General features: G+C 38.3%; 1 protein-coding gene across 1 annotated transcript; it reads left to right on the forward strand.

Moving 5' to 3' along the window:
- The first annotated feature begins 1,025 nt into the window (after positions 1-1,025).
- Positions 1,026-26,510, forward strand: abcc10 (ATP-binding cassette, sub-family C (CFTR/MRP), member 10). Its single transcript, XM_061049166.1, has 22 exons — positions 1,026-1,380; positions 1,496-1,709; positions 5,135-6,506; positions 6,887-7,114; positions 8,282-8,438; positions 8,979-9,136; positions 9,534-9,613; positions 10,046-10,217; positions 11,228-11,326; positions 12,136-12,325; positions 13,762-13,839; positions 14,783-14,971; positions 15,538-15,676; positions 16,460-16,655; positions 18,295-18,638; positions 19,201-19,370; positions 19,468-19,628; positions 20,023-20,276; positions 21,584-21,729; positions 22,891-22,988; positions 24,329-24,441; positions 24,580-26,510. Exons 2-22 carry the CDS (start codon positions 1,534-1,536, stop codon positions 24,719-24,721), a joined length of 4,662 nt encoding a protein of 1,553 aa, XP_060905149.1. The 5' UTR covers positions 1,026-1,380; positions 1,496-1,533; the 3' UTR covers positions 24,722-26,510.
- Positions 26,511-26,727: the final 217 nt, after the last annotated feature.

The following is a 26,727-nucleotide window of genomic DNA, read 5'->3' on the forward strand; positions in this document are numbered from 1 at the left end:
TTTTTTACTTTTCCTGCTTTATTTGTTCCAACTTGCATCTTAAAATGTATCGTGCACACAAAACACTTACTACGTGACTAAAGTGAATTAGCAGTTCCATAATTTAGCATATTAAAACTAATATATCAGACTGTGGAGTCCTTGAATTATGTAAGTCATTTCCCCTCAAGTTAAAATTATTATCAAACTATCGATTACAGTAGATATTGAAAGGAATTGCATGTCTGACATAACAACTAAATGAATAGTGGAAAGCTGAAAAGAACTGTGAAGTTTTAATCCATGTTTAGAATAGAAAAGAATAGAATTACTTTATTGATCCCAAACTGGGAAATTGTGGCGTTACAGCAGCAGGTTGTCCAAACAATGTTAGCAAATCTAAACATAATATAATATTAAATACAAAGTAAATAAGTTCTAAAAATATCAAAACTAAGAATGTGAATATATACAACCAGGATTTAACTAAGCATTACTAGTCTTAAATAGGAAGATTAAATGTAAATGTGCAAAAACAGAGTTGTAAATGGACAGTATTGACATAAGTTAAAGTGCAAGAGTGTAGACATATTATAAGCAGAAACTATACAATATAACGGCGAGTAGACAGTCAAATGAAGTGAACTTGAGTGCAGGGATAATTTGTAAATTGAACATGTAACATGTTTCAATGAAGAAAAGCATAAACTGCCCATCAAAATCTATCAATATATTATTGATACTGCATATATCAATTTATGAACTCTGTATACAGAGTAAGAGTATTAACAATAACAAAAATGTATGAGCACCAATCACATTTAAACTTTACACTTTATTTGTTTAAGTGAAAATAAAATGTACTTTTCAGGTAGTGAATTTATATAAAATAGTACTTTTAATTAAAAATACATATATTGTAATAGGTAGTTTAATAGTGTATCTGTTTTATAAAGTACTCTATTTCTTGTCAGATTTAAGATAATATCTCTAGTAAAATGATGCATTTATTTTTTAAGAGTTTGCGATGTGCGTCATCAATACGCGACGCAAGTATTTCATGCTAGCTAGTGGAAGCCGGTAATATTTAAAGGTTACTCGTGTGAATTATATGGCAATAGCGGTGTCGTTGAGTTATGTTTCATACTTTTTTTTATTATCTCGTTAGTGTTTATAAATCTAACATTTGTTTTAGCATGCCAGTGCCATTCAACAAACCGAACGGGTTGACATTTTGTTTGCTAAGCTAATGAGCTAGCCTCATTTGTTTACATCCGAGCTGGTAACTTTCAGTCAGGAAGCCCTGGGCTCTCCACGCTTATGTCGTTTTAAATGGTCTCTTTCTGTTGCTACAAAACGTGGTTCAAGGAGGAGTGTGATGGTATAAAATAGCCAACGAATGTAAGTGAAAACCTGTGTAATTAAATATAACATACTATTATATTGTATTAAGATGTTATCTCTCAGTCATGGCTCTTTAAAGACTTACAGTTTGTGTTTTTTATCTGCTCTACAGATATTTTATAGCATGATGGCAGTGAAATAGGAGTAAAGATGAGTGCCTTCAGGCCGTCAGAGCTTCTCGCTGGTATCTGTCAAACAGAGGAGCAGGATCCTTTCCCCCTGTGGCAGAATGGACACATCAGCTCCTGTTTTAACCAACTCGTCCTCGGAGCTCTGCCTCATGCAGGGATGGCTGTGTTCAGTGCCTGCTACCTCGGCATGGCAAGGTCGGTGACAAAGGTTATTTTTATTATGATGTCAATCACAAGAATACATCAGAATATTTCCTCATTATTCTGTGATGCTGTAAATTTAGAGACTAAAATAATGCAGCTACAGTTTAAGAACTCGAATCAAACACATTCAGTCCTTTAAGATCTTTATATGCTCATTATGTAAAGGAAATGATTCACACTGAAAAGACATTCTCAAGTAGGTCCCCCCTCTAAAGCCTAATGTGATTAACAGATCACTACAGATCATGGTTCTACAAAACAAAGACATTTTGTCTTCACACTTTTAGAGCAGTTTCTATTAATATAATTTATGTTATTTGCTGAGCTTGTAGTGGGTGGTTCATGAAAGGTGTCTCTATAATATTCTGCCTCTCCAGGTGTATTAAAATTACTAAATAATAATAATAATAATAATCTATACTTTATTAATCCGGCAAAGGGAAATGCGGTTTTACACTCCGTTTACTGAACATGAACACACACATGAACAAACAGGATCCTATAGACATGCATTAATGGAGAGGTCTCAGAGTTTGGGGCCTGCCCACAGCCAGCGCTCCAGAGCAGTTTTGCTCAAGGGCACCTCGGCAGTGCTCAGGAAGTGGACTTGCACCTCTCCAGCTACCAGACCAATTTCAAGACTTGGCCCGTACGACCCTTCGGTGCCCAACCCAAGTCCCTACAGACGGAGCTACTGCCGCCCCAATAATATAATACAATGTATGAAATATAATACATTTCTTAAGAAAGTGTAATCCATATCATAACCACTGCAAATAACAACCTAATTAATATAGATGTAATTAATCAAATCATTTTAACAAATTAATTGACCACTCATTTTTGTGTTGCATTTACATAAACAGGTCATTATAGTTGAAAGACGTTTGTGCTCTTTAATGCTGCATAGTCTTTTTCAATGCTTCTTATGTGTGTTGGAGCCAGAGACTATATTGATGTATTACTCGTTGATTAAATAGAGAAATTACATTTTTGGTGTTCAGATGATGACATTTTAGATAATATGTTCATTCATACCACAGAGCCATTTACAGCTGGTTATTAATTATTACCACATCTGGAGTCCTTTATGGATGTTTCTTATATTGCTTTGTGATGGCCTTCATAATTAATAAAGAGGTAAAGTTACATAGTCCTTCAAACAAACAATGTTTCAGCTTGTTTTGGCAGATTTTTGATCTGAATCTGTTTTTTCTGAGTTCTCTGAACAATGCTTTATTTGGAAGGAAAATCAAAGGGTCAAAGGTCAAAGGTATCTGTATTGTCCCCACAGGGAAATTTGTTTGCAGCTGGAGACATACAAATACATAAACAACACTAATAAATCATCCAAACCTCAAGTGCATAAGTACATATAACATGAAACATGAAGCCCAGCAGAGATGCTCCAGCATCACGATAAAAATGATAAAAGTGCAATGAGCAAGGAATTAGAATTCAACTGCTATTCAACAGACAAATAGCAGCAGGTACAAATGAGACCCGATGCAGTCTGTAGCGTCTGCCTGAGGGGAGAAGACCAAACTCTGCAAAGAGAGGCTGATCTGGGCTCTGCAGGAGAGAAGTCGCCTTTCTGAAAACCTGTCTGCTGTAGAGGTCGCTCAGCTGGACTTGACTCCTCCCTGCAATCTTGCTCGCCACTTTAACCAGGCTACCAAGTCTGTTTTTATTGGCTAGAGCCAGATTACCATACCAGGCAATAATACAAAACATTAAAACCGATTCAATAAAACTTTTATAAAAGAGGGTCATCATCTCAGAGGATACATTAAAAGAAATACAACCTCTGTTGGACCTTCTTTGTGGTAACAACAGCATGTTGCTCAAAGGACAGTTTGTTGTCCAGCACAGTGCCCAGATATTTGTAGCTGTTCACTATATCAATACCAGCACCCTTTAATATGGTTGGCACAGGACTAGATTGAGTCTTCCTAAAATCAATAATCATGTCCTTTGTTTTCAGTACGTTTAGCTGAAGGAAAGACTCATCACACCAGGATGTGAATTCATCAACCACAGGCCCATGGTGATGCTCCTCCCCTTCAAGAAGACTTAAAATGACTGTGTCATCTGCAAATTTAACTACATGCCTCCTAATGTGATTGCTACAGCAGTCATTTGTGTACAAGATAATAAAGGGGACAGACAACATCCCTGAGGAGAACCAATGGAGGAGTACAGCTGATTGGAAAAAGAGCCATTTACTCTCACACATTGAGACCTCTCAGTTAAAAAGTCTAGTACCCAGCCTACAAGATTAAGATCCAACTTAAAATTGTGAATGAGTTTTTCTGCTAAAAGATGAGGCTGTATGGTATTAAAAGCAGAATAGAAATCTATAAATAACAGCCTAGTATGAGCTTTGATCCCATCAAGGTGACGATACAAAAGATTTAACAGAGAGACAACAGTGTCTTCCACCCCCCTGCCAGACCTATGTGCAAACTGCAGGGGGTCAATAAATGTTTCTGATGAGCTTTTCCAAAGACTTCATCACTAGTGATGTCAAGGCTACCGGTCTAAAGTCATTAAGTGATGCAGGGGTTTGAGTCTTTGCAAGAGGGACAATAATAGGGTGTTTCCATCCTGTTGTTGGATAGACAAAGTAAAAATAAAGTGGAAGATGTAACTCAGCTGCTAAGCACATATTTTAAGCACATTACCACATATGTTGTCAGGCCCAGGAGACTTTCTAGACTTTGTTTGTCTAAAGTGTTGTTCACACTTTTAATATCAATAGACAGAGCTGGGGGGGGGGCTCTGGTGCTTTCCTTAATACATGTAGTTTTTCTGAAAAATCATGCACATCAAATCTGGCATAAAAGCCATTTATCTCATCAGCCAGTTGCTTGTCAGAACTAAACCCAGGAAGACCAATCATCTTACTGCCTTTTTCACGAGTGCCCGCCATGTGTTTCATACCACACCAGGCCTCCCTGAGATTTTGTCTTCATACCGTAATTTAGCTTTTTTAATTTCGGTCCTGATTTCCTTTCTAATTTCTATAACCTCAGTGGTGTTGCCATTATTAAAAGCATTTCTTCTTTTAAGAAACAGACCTCTGAGAGCTGCTGAGGGGAATGACTTGATCACTTTGTTAGGAATAACAGTGTCTTTGCAGAAGGAAATGTAGCTACACACAACATCAATAAAATAACCATTAGTCCAAAAAATCAGCTTTATCTTCTTGACATATTAGCAATTAAAAAAAATAATTTGTAATTTGTAAAAATGATTTTCATTTTGTATTACCTACTTCTCTGCCTTACTGCTGCAACACCCACATTGTCCTCTGGGGATCAATAAAGTATTATCTTATCTTACCTTAAATATGTTTTATCCTGAATCAGAAATATCAACGCAGCTCTGGTGTCATCATTTTTCCTGTTCTACAGATGTGACCTCCTGCAGTCGTCTCTTCCCTGTGGTTGGACGCTCAGGCTTGTAACCGCCATGTTGGCCGCGTTGCTCTTCACTGCAGACGTCGTCCTTGTGAGTCTCCTTCAGCAGGCTGATATGTATCTGGACGTCCTGGCTGACAGCTGTGCCATTGTGGCCTGGCTGGTCCACTTCAGTGCCATCGCAGTGCTCCAGAGGACCGCTTACAAGAGAACCAGAGGACCAACCCTGCTGCTGCTTTTGGTTCTTCTGTCTGTACCAAACCTGGTGTTCACTCTGATCATTTATTGTGACAATCAGGAATATTTGAACCTCAAAGAACCTCTTAAATTTACGCGTTTCGTGCTAGTCTTAGCCCGGACGCTTCCCGTTCTGGTTTATCTTCTGGCCTTTGTGTTCCCCTGCATCAGTGACGCTGGATATACTTTATACATCAACACTGAGGATGGATCTCCGCTCATCACAGACAGCACTCAGCTGGATACGGGTGAGATGGTGGCTGAGGATGGTAGCAGCTGCTTCTCACGGCTATTCTACCTCTGGCTGACTCCTCTGCTCAGACGAGGGCAACGAGGGGAGCTAGACAGACCGGCTGATGTTTATCACCTCCCAAGAAAACTTAGGACTAGTGTGGTATGTCGATACTTCCATCAGTGCTGGGAAGCCTGCAGACGAGGGGAAACAGTCATTGATGGGCAGGATCAGTGGCCCCGGCCGGTCAGCAGGAACCTCCTGAGTGGCACTTGGAGTTCTCACTACCAGGAGGAACCTCTGGAGCTGGAGGGGAATGTAGGACTTTTTAGGGTGCTGCATAAGGCATTTGCTTTGCGGTACTACATCCTTGGTGTGCTGAAGGTGACGGTGAACATGCTGAGCTTTGCAGGACCGCTTCTCCTCAGCAGTCTGGTGAACTTCATGGAGGAGGAGGGAGCTCCAGTAAGCTGGGGTGTCCGGTGCGCTGTGGGCCTCTTTGCTGCCACTCTTCTCTCATCTGTCCTCAGAAATGTGTTCGTCTTCGAGGTGTCCAAAGTGGCGCTGTCAGCACGCACTGCTCTCGTGTCGGCCATCTATGCTAAAGCCCTGCGGGTCAGTGGCAGCAGCCTGGCCGGTTTCACTCTGGGCGAGGTGGTAAACTTAATGAGCACAGACACAGACCGCGTGGTTAACTTCTTCAACAGCTTCCATGAGTTATGGAGCTTGCCCTTCTGCTTTAGCATCACCCTCTACCTGCTGTACCTGCAGGTGGGTGTTGCTTTCCTCGGTGGGCTGTGTGTGGCGCTGCTGCTGGTGCCTTTCAACAAGTTCCTTGCTTCTCGTATACTTAGCAACAACCAACATATGCTCAGGCACAAAGACAGCCGTGTTAAGGTAAGAACTGCTACGGTTCTATAGTAGTGATTAAAAAGAAGTTGTAGACATGACAGTGGTGATGACGTTAATGTTATTATAATAACGAAGAAATTATTTTAGTAGATCAAAAGAAAGGAAAAACAACTTAGAGAAGAAAGAGGTTAAGATATAACAGTCAATCACAAGGCTAATTAAGATTTGCACTTACACAATGGAAAAGGTGAATAATGTCCATAAAGTCCAATTCTGATATCAACCTCAGAAGTCCAGTTTAGCCCATATTCATGTGTGCTTTTTAACAAAGTGACTGCATCTAATAAATCACTTGTGATTGTAGTTATATAAAAAAAGTGGTCTTGATTGTGACGTTTTTTCTTTCTTTCTACCTTCTCTCCAAGTTAATGACAGAAATCCTCTTTGGTATTCGCGTCATCAAGTTCTACAACTGGGAGCCTCATTTCACTCAGAAAGTGGCAGACTGTCGTAAGCTAGAGCTGTCCCACCTCAAAGCCCTCAAGTACTTGGATGCCTTGTGTGTCTACACCTGGGCTGGTCTGCCTGTGGTCATCTCCATACTCACCTTCATCACATATGTCCTACTGGGACACCAGCTGACTGCAGCTAAGGTAAGGAAGTAGTAGTTTTAAATTGAATTGATATTAAATCGGAATATTTTCTAACTCTGCTGATGCCAGTAGTGAGCTGCACAAATATTTGAGATTTATATATATATATATATATATATATATATATATATATATATTTGTTTTGGTTAATATTATATGTATGTATTTTATGGTTTTGTGTTCTGCTGTATTGTTAAATATCCAATATATGTTAAAGTCACTTGGCTAGGTAATCTCCTCTCAGTCGGAGTAAAGTTTTTAATTACTGTTTAATTTTTCTTTTACACAGTTATGGTAATTTAAAAAATCACTATAAACTGTACTGTCCCGTACCTGCGCAAATGGCAGTCAACAGCTATTCTATTCTATTCTATTCTATTCTATTACATTATGATTGGTCTGACCATTATGATCTGTTCTGTTCTATTCTAATATGTTCTTTTCTATTCTACTATTTTGACAGCTTTATTGGCATAAATGTGACCATTTTGCCAAATAATACAAGAAAACAATTATAATAGTAATGATTAATAATTCAATAGTAACATTACTAATGATCAATAATTAGTTATCCCCCTCTAATCTTTTCTGTTGTATTCAGTTCTATTTTTCCTATAACTTTTTTTGGTGTGGACCTGACTACATCATTTTGTTCCCTTTCATGTACGAGCATTCTCTGGAATGACAGCCTCCTTGAATCCTAACTTACGAGTCATTTTTAATAAGCAGTGGGAGTAAAAGTCTTCAAATATTGCTGCACAGCATGGCACTCGAGTTATTATTTATTTTGGCATGAAGGAAATGCATTATTTATAATAGATTTTCTTAGGTGTCATGAGAATCAGGAGGTGCTTATTCTAAAATAAAAGTAGATTTATTTTCATCAATGAATAACTGCACCATTTCTATATAAAGCTATACTTTTACAGTTATTAACACATTGCCTTAACCTAATAATGAAGCCTCTTTTTTTCAAACGTATTATAGCTTTTACTTGTATTGTATGGTAGGTTTTTTTATTTACTATTTATGTTCCTGTAAGTCAAGTACACACTCCTGAAATACAAGCTCCTCAGCCCTCCAGTGAACAAACATAGAGGTAGTTGTTATTTATGTTGTACTATGTTTGATGACTCATTCAAGTTCAGACTCTTTACCCTTCTGTAGGTGTTCACCACGCTGGCTCTGGTGGGAATGTTGATCATCCCGCTCAACTCTTTCCCCTGGGTGCTCAATGGCATCCTGGAGGCCAAAGTGTCTCTGGAGCGAATCCAGCGCTTCTTTAAACTGACCAACCAGGATCTGCAGGCGTACTACGCCCTGGGTATGCTGCTGCTTTCAACTTTGTGTGTTTTGTGTTCAATCAATGAGTCAAAGCAGGTCATGTAGTTTATTTATACCATTTGTTGTTCTCTTTTAAGCTTTTTTAATCAATGAATCAATCTTTATTTATTAAGGGCCAATTCATAATAAATGTTATCTCAAGAGACTTTACAGAAGAGCAGGTAAAAGACCTCTCTCTTTGATATATTATCTACAGAGACCATACATTAATCCACCATTCAAAGTTACAGTGGCAAGAAAAAACTGCCTTTAAGAGGCAGAAACCTTGAGCAGAATCAAACTCACATTGAACAACCATCAGCAGAAACTGTGTTGGGGTGTAAAGTACATGTAATATTAGCAGTGACAGCTAAGTATGAGTATAAATGTGAGGGTAGAAATTAGAAATGAGGACGTGCACCTTACTTTAGTGCATAAAAGAGTGAAAGTCTGCCTTCTGACAAGTTTCTGAATGTGTGTCATGATAATCGATATGATAAACACATTCACACTGTATTAAAACGCACCTCTTTTACCCCAGTGACTCCTGAAGACAGCCAAACATCCATCCTTTTGAGTCAGGGGAAATTTTCCTGGCAGGGGCCCAACAGTTCAAACCAAAACAACGAAGGAGAAAGTGAACGTGGAGCTGCTAGAGGGAGTCTGCTGCTGCATAGTCTCAATCTACACATCACAAAGGTACAAGCCTTCTGTTAACACATAGGATGATATGGGAAGTACTCTCATTGGATCATCCTTACTGCACAATTGGTTCAGTGCATTGGAAAAATGATTAAGCCACACTTTCTTAAAATAAGCTCAAAACAAAATAAATCAAGTTGATAACAAAGGATAGCAGCACTCACTGAACTCAGGGTAGGGTAATTTGAGGTGCTTTTTGGATAGAGATGCAAACCAAATCAAAGGCTTAGTCTCAAAGTATTTTACATGTTTACAGCTGCTTTTATTGCTTTTAGTGTATATAATTATTCTTATTATATTTTTCTCGTTTATGGTTGTTGTGCTGTTTTGTTTTTTTTTTGCTCTGAGTGTTTGGCATGTTAGAGCAGAAACTATGAACTTTTCTTTGTTTCAGGGTTCTCTGGTTGTGGTGGTGGGGAAGGTCGGCTGTGGGAAGAGTTCATTACTGGCTGCCCTCACTGGAGAACTCAGCAGGTACAACCTTTATGTATGTGAGATTATTTCTAAAGAAGACAGAAGGGGCGTTATATTAGTGGGTTTGGTAAGTAAGGAAGTATTGTGCAACATTATAAGCTAAATTACAGATAATACCTGTGTATATATATATATACATATATATATATATATATATGATTGGAGTTTTTGTAGCCATTTATTCAAATGTTTGATACTTTGATCCCGGCGTTGGTCGGAGTTGGACTTTTCTGCTTTTCATTAAAGAGATTTTTATTGATAAGGCAATAATGTATATATATGTTTTAGGAGTAGACAAAAATAATTAAAGGTTTTGCAACATAGTTTTGAGTCAAAATGAATCATCACAACAGTCTTCAGTGTTTCCTTCAGAGGAGATTAAATAACATTTGGAGAAAAGGAGGTTTTATAGTCTTCTTCCTGTCTGTGCAGGCTGAGTGGAGTGGTGTATGTCGCAGACAGAGAGGTGGGTTTTGGTCTAGCCTCTCAGGAGCCATGGATCCAGCATGCATCAGTACGGGACAACATCCTGTTTGGAAAAGTCTATGACCACGCCTTATACCAGTCTGTGATTGAGGCCTGTGCTCTGTCAGACGACCTCAACGTAAGATTACTCCATGCTTATGGTTTATTTATTTTCCTGTCTGTATATTTCTTAGTTACCCTGTATATTCCTGTGATTATGGTTTATTATTTGATTTGTTTTTCATTTAAAGCATATGTAATATGTTACTTTTCCACCTTAAAAAAAGCTTCAAAGGTCAATTAGCATCATAACTTTCAACAGTGAAAATGGCGTCTCTCATTTCCACAGTGGGTCCAGGTCATCTCGCGATAAGTGCTTAGACTTTATGGCACTCGTTCACACACAAGCCTTCAGTTATAAAAAGAAACCAGCTACCCCGTCTCTACTGTTTGATGCACTGGCTGAGGCTAAGAGGAAGAGGAGGACTGTTTCAGATGAAACTAAGAAGAGAGTTAGAGAGCGTGACGGAGTAAGAATCCGGACATACAGCAACAATTGATGGCAGAGTGTTCATGCCTGCAGATATTATTCATAACAGATTGTGAGGTAGAATTAGTCTGTATTGTTATCTGTGACATCGCAGCAGCTTTACCAGGTGCAGAAAGTCATCTAATCCAAGTTTTGTTTCTGATTTGGATATAAATAAATAAATCCATCTTACACCAAAACGTTTTATCTTTCGTAGTCCATCTTCAAGTAAGCTTTATAAGTTTGGAAGTGGAACCTTACAAACTTATCTCATCTAGTATGATGAATTACCCTCTTCAATGACACCATTTAGCCACAGACAATAGACATCAACTATGAAAACACATCCAAAAAGTTTGTAAAACAATGGGGCTGAAGACGCTTGCTGTCTTGTTGGTCGACGTGGATATTTAGCTTCTCAGAATGTCTTCTCTGGCTTCACACCAACTGCTTGTAAATAAATGCACAGAAGCACTGTGTCTTGCAGTGCAGTTGCACTCAGAGAGGGGGCGCTAAAGCACACCAAACGAGGATCTTTAAGATGAATAAACGGTCTTTGCATACACTTTAAATGCTTATTAAACATTTTTAAATATCCTTGTTGTATAATGTGTCTTCAGGTTTTGCCAAATGGTGATAAGACAGAAGTGGGGGAGAATGGAGTGACACTGAGCGGAGGACAGAAGGCTCGTCTGGCCCTCGCCAGAGCTGTTTATATGGTCAGTCCTCTGCACAAACCTTCCATCTGCACTGAACACATAGAGACACCTCAGATATTTTAATGAGTAAACAAGTGTCAGGCTGCAGGAAACAAGGATACATCATTTCAGAATTTGATACTTTGTATTAATATTCTATTTCCTGAATTGCATCTTTTTTGTTAAATGTCATGTAACTCTCTGAAGCAGGTAGTGTGTCTTACCTGCTCTTTGTGCCAGCAGAAAGACACAAAAGACTCTTTTGAAACTAGGTTTGCACACCTGCTTCATCTTTATCCTGTTTCCTGGCATGCTTACTACAAGTTAAAAATAATATAACAATCTTTGTTACATCTTATATACTTGTAACCCTTTCAAAGTTCTATTTCAATCTCTTAAAAACAACCAAATCCAGTCAACAGTCAAAACATCAACATATCTCATGAAGCCTAAGATATGAATAGATAGGAATAACCTCACAAAATGTACAGAGTTAAAGTTAGGCAAAATTGCGGTTCACTGAAAAATATTCATTCATTCAGCACAAGAATTCCTTGACACTCTATTGATGAAGTAGATCTTGACCTTAAAAAAAAACATGGGAAAAAAACATTTGAAACAGTTTACAAGTAATAACAAATATTAGGGCGATAGGGCATCATTATGAGTATAACTGCTTCATCCTCCAGAGTTTGTATGTTCTCTGATGTGTAAATCTTCAATAGAGCAATTCTAAGAAAGAAAACAGAAGAAACACCCGTTTATCAGCAGATGCATCATGTAATGAGATTTTTTTCAAATAATTTATTTTCCTGGATTCTTCACCTCAGGACAAAGACATCTACCTCCTTGACGACCCCTTGGCGGCAGTCGATTCTGACGTGGCTGAACACCTAATGAAGAAATGCATCATGGAGCTCCTCAGGAAAAAGACCAGAATCCTTTGCACACACCGCCTCGAGTTTGTGGACAAAGCAGACATGGTTGTCCTCATGGAGAACGGAACAATCATCAAAACAGGTAGAAACAAAAGACAGAACCTAATCTTGATGGTAATAAAAAAAATGACATGGTTGTTGTCAAGTTCTTTTAAATTTCTCTTGTGTTAGTTTATGTATTTTCAACTGTATAAAGTACGTAATTGTTAGGGGTTATCAGCAAAATTAGGACATTTTTAGGGCCCGAGTACCTACCAACGAGTGAGGACCCCAGATTTTTCAGATTTCAAAGCATCCCTATTTGAACGCACTTGTCCGAGGGCTTTCATCTGATCAATTCAAGTTTGGTATAAAATGAAAGTAGACAAGTTCAAGATTCAAAGTTGTGCGAATCAGGATTCACCATAGGACGTGGCGGGCCCTCAAAGTTTGATAAGGTTTTTGGCATGCCGCCAACGAAATAAATTGTTATAACTCTGACATGCAGTGTTCTATCATCACCAAATTTGTCATGCAGGATACGGGGCCCACCCTGAATAGATCCACAGTTTAAATTATTTTTTTGTCACAGAGCCACCTGTTGACAACAGGAAGTATTTGCTTCTGAATTAGCACAAGCCATTCCTACACAGTTGCTCATATCTCCCACCAAATTGGTGTGGACCATCCTAAGACATTAGACATACTACCTTTCCGAGCTCGAAGGCCTGCGTCAAACGCTAGTTAGTTACTTGATGGGCTTAACATAGTTGTATACACACGGAACTTCAGACACATCATCCCGGTGGGAAAATAAAACTTTTCATGTGGGTTTAATAAGTGGGCGTGGCTTAATGGCTCAGTGGCGCCCCCATGACATTTTCGAAAAGGCCTCCCAATAGATGTTTTTTTGAACTACATACATGCATGACAATTTTTATACACGTGTACAATGTCAAAATCTACATAAAATCCATTGGCACCCATATTCAGAACCAAACAGGAAGTCCGCCATAATTTTTTGATGTAATTAAAATGGCAAAATTTCGCAATTCACCTATTTGAACGAACTTGGCCAAGGCCCTGTTTATTACTTACATAAAATCCTCTTACACCCATTGTCGGCACATGAGTCGACCAGATCATTTCATGTGCCACTCGTGCCAATAATGTGTCGCGGCATATGCCACTCATATGCGGCATATGCAGTGGCACATGTGTGGACCAGACCGGCATGTGCCAGCCTGACACAGTGGACCAGACCGGCATATGCCACTCATATGCAGCATATGCCACGGCACATGTGTGGACCAGACCGGCATGTGCCATTCTTATGCAGAATATGCTGTGGCACATGCCACTCATATGCGGCATATGCCGCGGCACATGTGTGGACCAGACCGGTGTGTATGTCACTCATGTGCCAAGTTTAGAGACATTTTGTATTGAGGCAGGCAGGGAAACTCAAATAAAAAGCAATACTTTTTTGGGAACCAAGATCATTTCATTATCTGACTGCACTTATTTTCTATTAAACAGGCACACCAGCTGAAATCCTTCCTTTGGTAGAGGCAGTGCCGAAAAAACGGAAGAATGACCACAACATGAAAGAGAAAGGTACGTATGTTCACCTGAAGTGCCTACTTCTTCACTATGAATGATGCTCCCAAACTCTGAGGATTTCCAACACTTCGGTTCAATTGACTGTCTTTAAAATGAAAGAAAGGCCGATATTAAGAAGAGAAATGTGAAACCATCAATGGATTCAGCTGATTAAATTAGAAAATGTTGATTGTTCCAGGATTTACCCCTAAAGCACACCATAAATCAAAGTACCTGGAACACACTGAACCATAAGGACCAAAACGTTTATTATAAATGATATTAAAGGCTCAATTGTTAAATAGTGTCAAAGAAAGGAACTGGTTAAACATTAAACCAGTTAATTAGTTAGTTAAAAATGCCAGTGTGTAAGTTAACTGGCAAATTATTAAATGTGATCAAAGGTAGTTAAGAATTAGTAAAGTTGTTCAAAAAGACCTTTAACAAACCAATTTCAATGACGTGTTTACTGTTTTTATTTTGGGGAAGCCAAATTCAAATGTGAACTTTTTTTTATATTGTGTAGACATCGGAACATGTGCGAAATATGACGTCAGTGGTTGTCATTGGTATGTGCCTCTCTGTATTCATGTGGATTGTTTAGATTATTGATTGTATAGTATTGTATTGTTTCTTGTAGGGTTGTGTCATATCACAGCGTATATCACAGTAATATTCCTTCAACCTCAAAAACTTTGAAGTATTTGTGAAATTAAATTAATTTAAGTTTCAAAACCTGAACCTTAATGTACAAAAAATGCATCCTATCATGCTAATTTGCTAAACTTAGATTTTTGAAAGTGGTACACAATCTCGCAGAGTACAACTTGTTAAAGGCTTAACACCAACAGTGGATCCATCTTTTTTTTTTTTTTTATAAATACCGGGGACCTTTTATACAGGCTGTTATTGCTGTAGAAGTCTAAATATGTTTACAGTCTTTCTTGTTTTTAACCAGATGGTGTGGAGCAGGAGGAAGAGGAGCTGGGTTCCTCCCCTGAGCTTTGTCTAGATGATGACCCTGACCTGTCGTGGGCAGAGCAGAAGCAAGTGGGTGGTCTGGCGTGGAGCGTTTACAGGACCTACTGGGCTGCTGCTGGCAGAGTGTTAGCTACTTCCATCCTGATGTGTCTGCTCCTCATGCAAGGTTTGGATCGACCACATGAAGATGTTATGTTGTTTTTTTATCCCTTATTTAGCCAGAAAGGAACCACTGTGAAACAATATCTCCTCAGAATTAAATGCTAAAAAATGATAAAGTTCAAGGACATATAAAATCACAAAAAATATAAAACATACAAAAATGTTAGTTAAGGATTCCTTGCAGCTAGTGAAGAGCGAAAGGAAATGCCACAACTTATCAGCACACAATACATACAAATATATATATATTTTTTTATTATTTAATGTAACACAAAAACTGTATCTAGACTTTGGTCCCTGCAGTAGAAAAGGCACTTAGTTTCTGCAAAATGTTTTTGGGGTTCTTGGGAAATTTTCACTAGTAAAAACACAGCTATAAATAAATAAAATTGATAAGATCTAATTTGGGGAATGTTGCAGTTAATTCAAAGGCTCTGATCACCCCGTAAAGGTTTGCTGTAGAATGCTTAAGTTGTGAATTTTTTAAACACATTTTTACAGTATTTTATTATGTATTTATTTATTATTTATCAACATTCTGCTGTTTGTATTTTTGTTTCTATCTTTCAGCCTCTAAGAACGTCTCTGACTGGTGGTTGTCCCACTGGATATCAAAGCTGAAGAACAACGGTTCTGCTACAATAAATGGTTCTTCATCAGGTGCCTTCAGCTCACCTCACCTGCTGCTCTTCTCTCCTGGAGGGTTAACGTGAGTCATCCAATCATCCTGCTTTTTGACTTTCAGGAGACGAAAATTATTTTTATGCTGAGGGTTGGTTGGTTGACCACCCAATGAGACCGACATTTAAATAAAATGACTTTAATACTCCAAAAAATTATGGATTGGAAACTGATGTATGATGACTAAACCTATATGTGATTCTAAAGTTTATGATATGATAATGCATCATTATGTTTTCAAATGAACTTTGTTCAACTCATTTTACTCTGTATCAACAATTGTTTTCACACAGTCCTTAGATAAGCAGTTTTTTTTCATTTTGAATAAACATGACTTTTTGTTCTCTGCCAGTTTAGATTTAGCCTAAAAATAATTTAATATGATTACAAGCACGGTCATCACACTGACCATTTCTTAGCTTAAAACAGATACAACAGATCATGACATTATATGATTGTATGTCAAACAATTAATCAGTCTTTATTTGTATAGCTTCAATTCATACCAAATATAAATTAAACTAAATAATTCTAGGTTAAACCAGACTTTTTTTAAAATATCAGTTTGGGCCTATTTAGCTTTTATTTGATACGACAGCTTCAGAGAGAGAGAGAGAGAGAGAGAGAGTCAGGAATGTCATGCATCAAACAGCCCCAGGACCAACAGTCGAACCTGCGACCACTACAATGAGGACTATAGCCTCTGCTCTACCAACTGAGCTAAACCCACTGGTTTCCCAAAGTTTTTCTCTGTTTTTGCACTGTTTTCTCTTAATGTTTTAAATAAAAATATGTACCTCTGCACATCTAGGTCCTCCCCATCCTCCTCTGTTCAAACGTTCCCTCCAAGCAACCTGAGCTCTGATGTCAAGTTTTACCTGGTGGTGTATGGCTCCATTGCGGGGGCTAACACCGTCTTCACTGCACTCCGAGCTTTTCTCTTTGCATATGGAGCGATCTGCGCTGCCAAAACCATCCACAACAGACTGCTGGACCGGGTCCTTAAGGTGCGTCAACTTTGCTCAAAGTAACTATCCAGCTTCTCGGGCCGAAAGTTCGAGCTGAGCCAAACATTAAATTGAGTATTTGGCAGGTTTGGCAGCAGGAGATGATGGTCAGAGAAGCCATTTAATGTACTTTTTTTCAGAATACCCCTGTAACAGGCACTGACTTAACGCTAGGGATCTAATTTGGAGCCAAGACATGCGCCGAAGAGAGCTGGCTTGTTTTTAAAGCATTTAACTTACCGATACAACGCCAGAGATCCTTCAGGTTGGTACAGTCTACAGCAGAATTGCTGTATTGTGTTGGTTTAAAGCAGACACTCACAGTTATGGAAAGTTAAAGTGACAGTTTTTTAAGTTTTCCTCTCACGGTTCCTCCTCTGCTCTTGCTAATCAGGGTAGGAATGCTGGACAGAGACGCATTTGTCAACAGAGCTGTTGATCAAGAAGTTATATCCACAATTAACTAATTAAAAAAAAACTACTCAGAAAAATGAAAACGTTGACAAATACAAATATTAGCACAAATTCCTAAGGACAGAATACCGGTTTGACATTCATTTTTACTTCCCAGTTTGACTCATGTTTCTCTGTTAAAATGGAAGAAGTGGTGGTTATGACCATGACCTGTGCTGCAGCCAGCTTTTAATATTTTGGCTTCACTCCTAGGGGGAGTGTTGCTCCTCTTAATACGCTGGAAACAGGTAAAACAGCTCACCTTGTTTTTAATGCAGAATCCACTGTGTTTCCTTGTTAAGTTACTACATTTTTTTACATCACTTCTGAATGCTCCACATTTTTACCAGCTGTGCTTTAATGTGATCTCTCAGCTGTTTAGTTTGTGAGGTAGTGTGAAGTCGTTTTCTCTGGTTGAAGATGATGCACTGTGATTGGTTATGCTGATCTGCACTGGGAGACTCATATATCAGATTACTTGTTTTGGGGGATTTTGAGCAGCACTGGCCAAGTATATAAGCTTGTAATGTGTGCCATTTTAATAAACTGTCAGCAAGCCATTCTTATTAAATAGTGAGTCAGTGATAGTGATAAGTAGTCAGCATGCTGCAATACAGAACAATAAAATCAAGTTTTCAGTTTTCATAAATGCACAATTTGGTGCACGCTGGCTGACTTTGACCCTAAAACCATGCATCAGTTAAAAAATATATGCTGTTGTGTCCTAATCATTACTAGCTGATCACCATGCTAATGGAAGGTATACAAGATATCAACTTGTTTGTGTGTGAGATAAGAAATAACTTTATTCATTGTATATTGTGTTTTTTGTGCATTTATTTGCTTTAATTTGTCTTTGTCATTTTTCTCTTGTTGTGGGATAACAATCGAACTAAACATATCTACTACAGGAAGAAGGCGATATAAAAAAACATGACTTTAAATGACTGGGTTGTGTTATTTCTTATTAAATCGTTAAAGCAACAGACAGTTTGACTGAAACAATGAGCTAAAAGACGCTTCAAAGCTATGTAAAGCTAAGGGGAAGGAACAAGTGATATGACAGATATTTTACATTCAAATAATACTCAAGCATATTTCTCAGCTTTACACACAAATGTTAAGTGAAAATATAAAAAAAACAAACAATAGCAATCTTAACCTGCTGTTTTCAACCCCCTTCTAGGCCACAGTGACTTTCTTCGACACCACCCCGATGGGCCGCATTCTAAACCGTTTCTCCTCAGATCTGTACAGCGTGGACGATAGCCTACCTTTTATCCTGAACATCCTCCTGGCCAACGTCTTCGGCCTGCTCGGCATGCTGGTGGTGATAAGTTATGGCCTCCCCTGGGTCCTGGTTCCCCTGCTGCCCCTTGCTCTGCTCTACTACTGCACCCAGCACTATTATAGACACACCTCCCGCGAGCTGAAGCGCCTGTGCAGCCTCACTCTGTCGCCTGTCTATTCACACTTCTCTGAGACGCTGACGGGGCTGGGGACCATCAGGGCAAGCGGCAGCTCTGCCAGGTGAGAAATGTACTTTTTAGGATACTGGATACTGGATATTATACTGAAATTATTGCTTTAGGATAAAAAAATATGATAACCATGAACGAGATGATGATCAACATAATTTTATAAAATCTGCTTATTGAAGGATTCTGATGAAAATGCAAACTTAGTAAGATATTTTACTGTTGGAATGTAGACATGCAAGTGCTCTTTAATGAACATACAAATGTTGACATCTTTTTTGAACTTCTACTTATTGGATTTTTGTCCTGAATTTGTGTTATTTAGTGGTTGAAATATACGGAGTAGGATGACTTTTTTCTCTGGAGGAGAATATGTTTTGAAAGGGAAAATTGACACATTGAAATTGGGGAAGACTGGGAAGCCTGACTTTATAACTGCTTCAATTATCTGATAGGCAACATGTCTACCTATATACCTCTTAAAATGTTAACCTTCTCACGCATGCTGTTTCACCCTGAAATACATCACATAGAATAAGCTGTAAATGCCCTATCTAACATGTCTTAGTGGCTCTACTGTATATACTGTACATGACTCAGTGTTGTTGTTCCAGGTTTGAGGAGGAGAACGCCAGGCGTCTGGAGCAGAACCAGCGCTGCCTCTTCCTCAGCAACGCCGCCATGCAGTGGCTGGACATCCGCCTGCAGCTGATTGGTGTTGCAGTGGTGACATGCCTCGGTGTTATCGCTGTCGTGCAGCACCAGTATAACAAAGTGGATCCAGGTGAGCACACAGCTGACTTTAGTGACTGTGCACCAGTTTACACGTACGTATAACAGATGCTCAGTTTCTCAGAGGGTGTGTATGTTGTCTCCATCAGGTCTGGTGGGTCTGTCCCTGTCCTACGCTCTGTCCATCACAACGCTGCTGTCTGGCCTCATATTCAGCTTTACACAAACTGAGATGCAGCTGGTGAGTGTGGAGAGGACTGAGGAGTACTCCACTGAACTTCCCACCGAGCCACAGCAGCAAAACGCACAGGTCAGACCGGCTGTTAAACTGCCACTATTATACTGTATGCTGATTTATTTTATAGCAACAATTAGATTAAGGGTGTTATGGATAGTATGACTATATCAAGCAGTCAAACCCTGTTTGTCAACACACATATAAATGTTATTGTAAGTGCTGATATCTTAATGCTTATTTCATTTTTATTCTCCCATACTATTGAAAAAATGTGATTCCTCTTGGATTCTATTTCACCACATTAACATAAAAAACAAGTAGGGGTTTTAAATAGGGATTTAAAGCTGACATAAACATTTATTTAAAAAATTAAAGAAAATTATTCAGGGGGAATCTTGCAGATATATTTTTCGTGTCAATTTTGTCACTGCACTTTTCTCACTTTACCCTCTGTTTCAAACATCAGCTGCCGCCTTCATGGCCTGAGCAGGGCTGGTTGGAGTTCAGGGATGTCGTTCTAGCTTACAGAGAAGGTTTCCCTAATGCTCTGGACCGGGTGAGTCTGGTGGTGAGGCCTGGGGAGAAGGTGGGCATCATGGGACGGACAGGCTCTGGAAAGTCTACCCTGTTCCTTGCCCTGTTCAGGATGGTGGAGCTGAACCAGGGTCAGATTCTCCTGGACGGGCTGGACATCACCACTGTGGGTCTCGCTCAGCTCAGGTAGGTCTGAGGTGGCAAACATGGAGAAACCAACACAATATAGGAGTTGCCTGGTGTCTGCAGTGAAAAATGTTTCCTTATGAAGTATTGCTTTGGGGTTGATTTGACTGGTTTCAGTCAAAAAGATTCCCCTTTCACTTTATTTATTTTTTCACAATACCATTTGACACTGGTATTTTGATTAAACATTGACCCCACTATTCATAGAATGAAAATAATTCTGCATCAGGACCCAGAAGTGAAAAAACAGTCACAGACAATAACTGGAAATGTGCCAGTTTGCTCTTGATAGAGGGCAGTAGTTCCTGAGAAGATGGTAAAAGAGAATCAAAAGGTACCAACACTAAGTAATGGTTAGAACATTAAAAAAAAACCTGAGATGTCATGCATCTGACACAAACAGGGTAAAGAAATACCTTTCTAGTCTAACGTTTGGATCATCAGTCATTTCAGCTGGTGTAATATAAAATGTAATTAAAGAATTTTGCCCAGACGAATTGTTTAATGTAGTTTTTTAGTTTTTATTGCAGTTCAAAGATCCACATAAGTTTCATTTGTATAGCACATCAAATAAAAACAAACAATAAAAACAATAAGAAAATGAATTCACAAAACATATCTCGTTCTGTGAAACCCATAGAGTAGCTGTGCATGATTTGCAGATTTTGCTATGTATCAGGTTTCAGTGGCTGACGTAGAGGCTTGAAGCCTTGTCAGGACATTCTTTGTTTCATATCGGGGAACTATTGCGTGATATGCAGAACCAGCAGTTTAGCGCACTCTGCAGACTTATCCTGGTATTACTCCAACAGAAAGTGTTTTTCAACGATAATTACTCCAACGTAAGGAGTAATCCAAGGATAAGTCTGCAGAGTGGGTTAAACAACCTTGTGAGCTGAAACTATGTATGCCCATGGATGTAGGTATTCAGCATTGTAACACTGAATGTGAGTTTTGAAATTGGGATCAGCATAATAGGTTATCTTTGAATCCAAAACACATGTATAAAATGATCTACAGCACTCACACTCATATACTAATGTACAGGTCTTAAGGTGTACCTGTTCCTACTAGGTGAAAACGCTCTTCTATATACATTCACATACGCATAGACTAACTGTCAAAGACATAAACAATTTTCTAAGACTACTTTAAAAGAACTTACTGTTTCCACGGACCTCAGGTCAGCAGGCAGTTTGTTCCATAGAACAGCACTATAGTGAATAAATGCCCCTTTACCACATTTAGGTAGTATTGGGTAGATCTAGATTTTAGACACCTTTTTGTTCTTTTGGCGCCCTCTGCAGGTCCAGGTTGGCCATTATTCCTCAGGACCCCTTTCTGTTCAGCGGGACCATCAGGGAGAATCTGGACCCGTGTGGGAGACACTTAGACCAGCAGCTGATGGAGGTCCTGGACCAGTGTCACCTGAGCTCGGTGGTCCAGAGGATAGGTGAGAGACTGAGACAGATAGGGGATTAAAAAAAAGATGTACAAAATGAGATGACCTAGTGAAATATGAGCAGAGTGATGCTCATTAAGCCGAGGTGTGTCTGTTTTGGGTTAAACCACCTGACTGACTATTTTCAATTCACTCCACCCTTCCTCGTTCCTCTGTAGTCACATCATCAGTGTTTGCCTTGAAGACGATTACATATTTTTTCTTTTCACTTTGTGCATTTCCATTGTTGCTGCTGTAATGGGTAGCACCTTTCCCAGCACGCCTTATGTAAGAGGCATGTTACAAACCGAGCAGGTCACAGGATGCTTAGATGAGTATGGTACATAACAAGAAGTTAAAACTAATATCTTATCTGAACTTCTTTATTTTTTAATGTTCCTTCTGCTTTCACTGGTTTTATTTTCTAGTAACATGTACACCCATCCATCCCAATCAAAGATCAGTGTAACTTTACTATTTTTTTACCATTACTTATGTATTTGGTAATTATGACAAGATACAACACAAATACCTACTAGGAATAAATGATAAAGCAAAGACATGTAATACACTAGGGTTGTTATACCAGACGTTTAAACTTCCGTTAGATTCTTGTAAAAATCAACAGGCAAAATCTATAGCTATTTGTTATTTAACCTTTCAGGTGTCTTCTCACATGGGGGTCCTGTATACGTCCCTGTGGATACTGATCTTGATTACTAAGTTCTGTGCTGCTGGGTTGAAGATGTTTGTAAAGCTTCTATGTGTTAAAATCTGTAGTTTGAACATCAATATTTGAAGCATCCTCTCATTGTCATGTATACAACTTTGCTGTTACAGAATCAGTTGTTTGTCCACGCATGCAAACACATACTGTAGCAGAACTTTGTTTTTTTTCATCTGCATTAACTTACACGATTGCAGCGTGGAGGCATACAAGACTACCTGTCTAATGTATATGTGTGTGTGTGTGTGTGTGTGTGTGTGTGTGTGTGTGTGTGTGTGTGTGTGTGTGTGTGTGTGTGTGTGTGTGTGTGTGTGTGTGTGTGTGTGTGTGTGTGTGTGTGTGTGTGTGTGTGTGTGTGTGTGTGTGTGTGTGTGTGTGTGTGTGTGTGTGTGTGTGTGTGTGTGTGTGTGTGTGTGTGTGTGTGTGTGTGTGTGTGTGTGTGTAAGGTGGTCTGGATGCTGAGATTGGTGAAAGAGGGAAATCCTTCTCTGTGGGGCAGAGACAGCTGCTGTGTTTGGCTAGAGCTCTGCTGACTCAGGCTAAGGTGAGACATCTAACCTGTATCATTAAACCTTCACTCCAACACAGATCCACTTCAAAGTTCAACGGATGCTCTTTAATTTATTAACTATCAATTAAAAATTTATTTGCACATACCAGCTTCTGCTTGCATTTTTTAATGTTAATGTCCTCCCAGATATGTTCTCAGGACTGTTCATGTATAATTTAATTGAGTCCTTAATTTTATCTTTAATATCAAGACTTAAAACCAACAAAGTATTGAGGGGAGACGGGTTTCCAAAAGAATGGTACACAAAGAAAATATCACCGAAACATTATTAATAAACACTTTGTGGGGCATTTGAGCAAGTATGCAGGCATAACTTCTTCTCCCTGTGGTTTTTTGTATTGCCCTATACTTACGTGATGTGCACATAACTCTTTCAGAGTTAACAGCAACCATACAATCAGTACTGGGTTTTGAGATTGAGGGTAGTTTTGCAACAATATATCTAGGGAATATACCAGCTGCATTTAATGCCAGGACAAAAACCTTCTGAACTACCAAGAAGTGGTGAGACCATAAACAGCCAACAAAAAGGGAATAGATAGAAATTCTGTAGTTTGTATTGGTCCAAATGTTTAAACTATATGAAGAAGGAAATGATATAGAAAATACTTGGTGCATTATTACATTTTCTCACTTCCCCATTTAGTTTCTTTTCTTGTTTTCTGTGATTTAATCAAGGTGTTTGTATTGGTTAGTATGTAAATGTACTATGTAAAGGCCCAATATAAGGTCATCATTTTGAGTTCTCCATGAAGAGGAGATGAACTGACACTGACATGAACCTGAGGTAATCTGATGTGATGCCAGGGTTTTATCCCCAGCCTCTCCTCCTGCTGTGGACTATTGAGATAGTAACCCATATCTGAAAGTTACATACAAATACCACATAAGCTGCATTTTACTTGAAGACCTGTTTATTCTGTTCTACAATTTATATTATAAAATGATACTACAAATAAAGTTAAACAAATTACTCTATTTTATTGTGTCTTTCTATCCAGCACTCACAACACTTAATGCATCTATTCATACTGGAAGAGAGATTCTGTTCCAGCTCATCATTTTGGGTTGAGTTGTTAATTAAGGGTATTTTTATTTATTTGTAACTTATCCAAATCAAGGCTGTACAGAGAGTGTGTTTTGTGCCACACAGATTCTAAACCCTTTGAGTCAAATCTTTGATGTTTTGTTATATAATCAAAATTGACCAAGAAATGTTCCTTTTCTATAAACACACTCCAAAACAAAATCACTTCAGAAAAAAATCACAACGTTGTATATAACAATGTGTTTTTTTTATCCTGGTCATGCAGGTTCTGTGTATTGATGAAGCCACAGCCAGCGTGGATCAGAAGACCGACAAACTGCTGCAACAGACGATAAGAGAGACATTTAAGGACAAAACTGTCCTCACTATTGCACACAGGTAAAGGGTTTCTAAATGCCTCCAAAAAATAAACGCTAAATCTTTTCTTATTCTTTTTATATCACATGCCAACTGTTTATTAAAAATCTTGAAATTAATTAAATGATTTTTATTGCCTATCTGTGTTTGTGTCACTAGGATCAACACTATCATGGACTGTGACAGGGTGCTGGTGATGCATGCTGGGAAGGTGATGGAGTTCGACACGCCGGCTGCTCTCTGCCAAACTGACCACTCGATCTTCCAGGGGTTGGTTGGTCAGAGAAGAGAAAGCAGATGACTGTAATGATTCTGAAGAGAAAAAGAGACCTCATTTAATAATTTTGATTTGATATTTTTATGTTGGAGGGTTTGCAGAGAACCTGCTACTTTTTTTGTACTTTCCTGCTGCATTTTTACAGAAAAACTAAAAACTTATTTAAAGAACTGTTCTACTGTTGAAGTGTAGAGGCTGTGAATGCTTTTCTCCGGGGTATTTTCTTTATAAGAAGAAGATTGAGCTGAGAAATGATGATATGTAATTTTCTACATTTATTTTCTTTAAAGTGATCTTTTAAATAATTGATCAGCATTCTTTAATGTTTTTCTTTGTAGTTTCTGCCTTCCTGATTGCATTTTGGTTGTTTTTTAAAAGCCATACAGTTGTGTTGCCTGTTGGTAAAATGATATACTTACCCAGTCTTTTATCATGTGACCTATTTATTGTTTTTACTGATTCACTTTTCTTGGAGGGGTCCAGTAGTTACATCAGCGTTTGTGCATTTTGGAAATGACTAAAAATGTTAAAATGAAGAAATATAAAATTGCACTCTTTGGTTAGCTGCTACTAAACACTAAATATACGTTCTCAGTCTTCTAAAATTTTAACCCTAATTCATCCAGTTTACAAATACAAAGGAAACCACAAAATAAGGTCAACTAAAGAAGAACTATAATTGTACGCAGAGCAGCAATAAGTTGTGTACAAGTAACAACAGTAACTAACTAATTTTATTTTAAACCTGTTTTGAAAATATGGAAGTCCATATTTATGTACAACAACTATCAAGAAGTAGAAAAAACAAAGTGCATATTGCTCTGTGTTAAAGTTCTACAAAGATATCAGCAATATTTACTAATGAAGGTTGAACTGATGTTACCTTTAACTATCAAAGTTCATCAGTTGAATGGCTGAGGATATTAAGAAATTTATATCTGTTGGTTTTTGCCAGGGCGGTATTTTCAGTGAACAACCAAACACAAGGTCTAAAACTGTGAGTGCTGTCAGACGGGTCAAACAGACCTTGATCACCTCTTTTTTACACTTGTCTGTTTAGATCGAGAGAAGCATTCTAAAAGGTAAAAAAAAAAGGCAAATTTAAACATGAAATCATCTTTTTCTCCCTACCTAAGTCAGTAAAAGATATATTTTATTGAATAGGCAGTTATCAAAGATCATCTTTGTATTACTGCTTCATTATAAATGAATGAGTCAGTACTTGTTAACAAAACAGTCTTGTGTGAATGATTCTTCTTTATGTTAGCCATTTTTAAAATAAAACTAGCTGTACTTTTTTATATTCTAAGATTTTCTATTTGAAATAAGACTTAATTGAAGGTCTGTCATTGGTGAAGGTTTACAATTTACACTATTGAAGGTTAGAAGCTAATAGCCTTTAAAAACTGACACGGATCATATAGAAGCGAGTTTAATCAGTAACAGCACAGAGATTGCTACAATAAACCACTACTGATGAACCCTCACGCCAGCTTCGTGTTGATCTAAGTACAATTTCTTTCAACATTTTCATAAATTATCTAATTATTTCAATTGGTTTAATGTACATCATATTAATCACTACTTACTGAATGATTTGGTATTCCTCAGGGAAGCGGTTTTGGTCCCCTGTTTTTTTGTTGTTGTTTTTTTGCTACATGTGCATTTCTTGGGTGGTAATGTTGATTGTTATGGCTGTATGCTGATGATGAACAATTTTGTATTTCTGTTGCTACAAACAATGCAAAAACATACCCTGTCTACTTTTCTGTTGAAGGTAAAACATAAATAAATTAGTTATAGTTCAATAATATCAAGTTTTTGAGGGATTCAGTGATACAGAAATATTTTGTTGGCCCTAAGGATAATTATTATTATTTTTTTTATTATTTTCAACCATTTTGAGCCCATTGCGCCCATTGTGTTCAGAAGCAGCAAAGGTAGATTTTTCAGCAGGTACCAGTTAGACCACCTTAAGAGCAGTAATGATTGGGAGATGGTAGATATGCAGAACAATTGGGATTCCACTA

Source organism: Labrus mixtus, chromosome 2, assembly GCF_963584025.1.
Source record: "Labrus mixtus chromosome 2, fLabMix1.1, whole genome shotgun sequence".
NCBI lineage: Eukaryota > Metazoa > Chordata > Actinopteri > Labriformes > Labridae > Labrus > Labrus mixtus.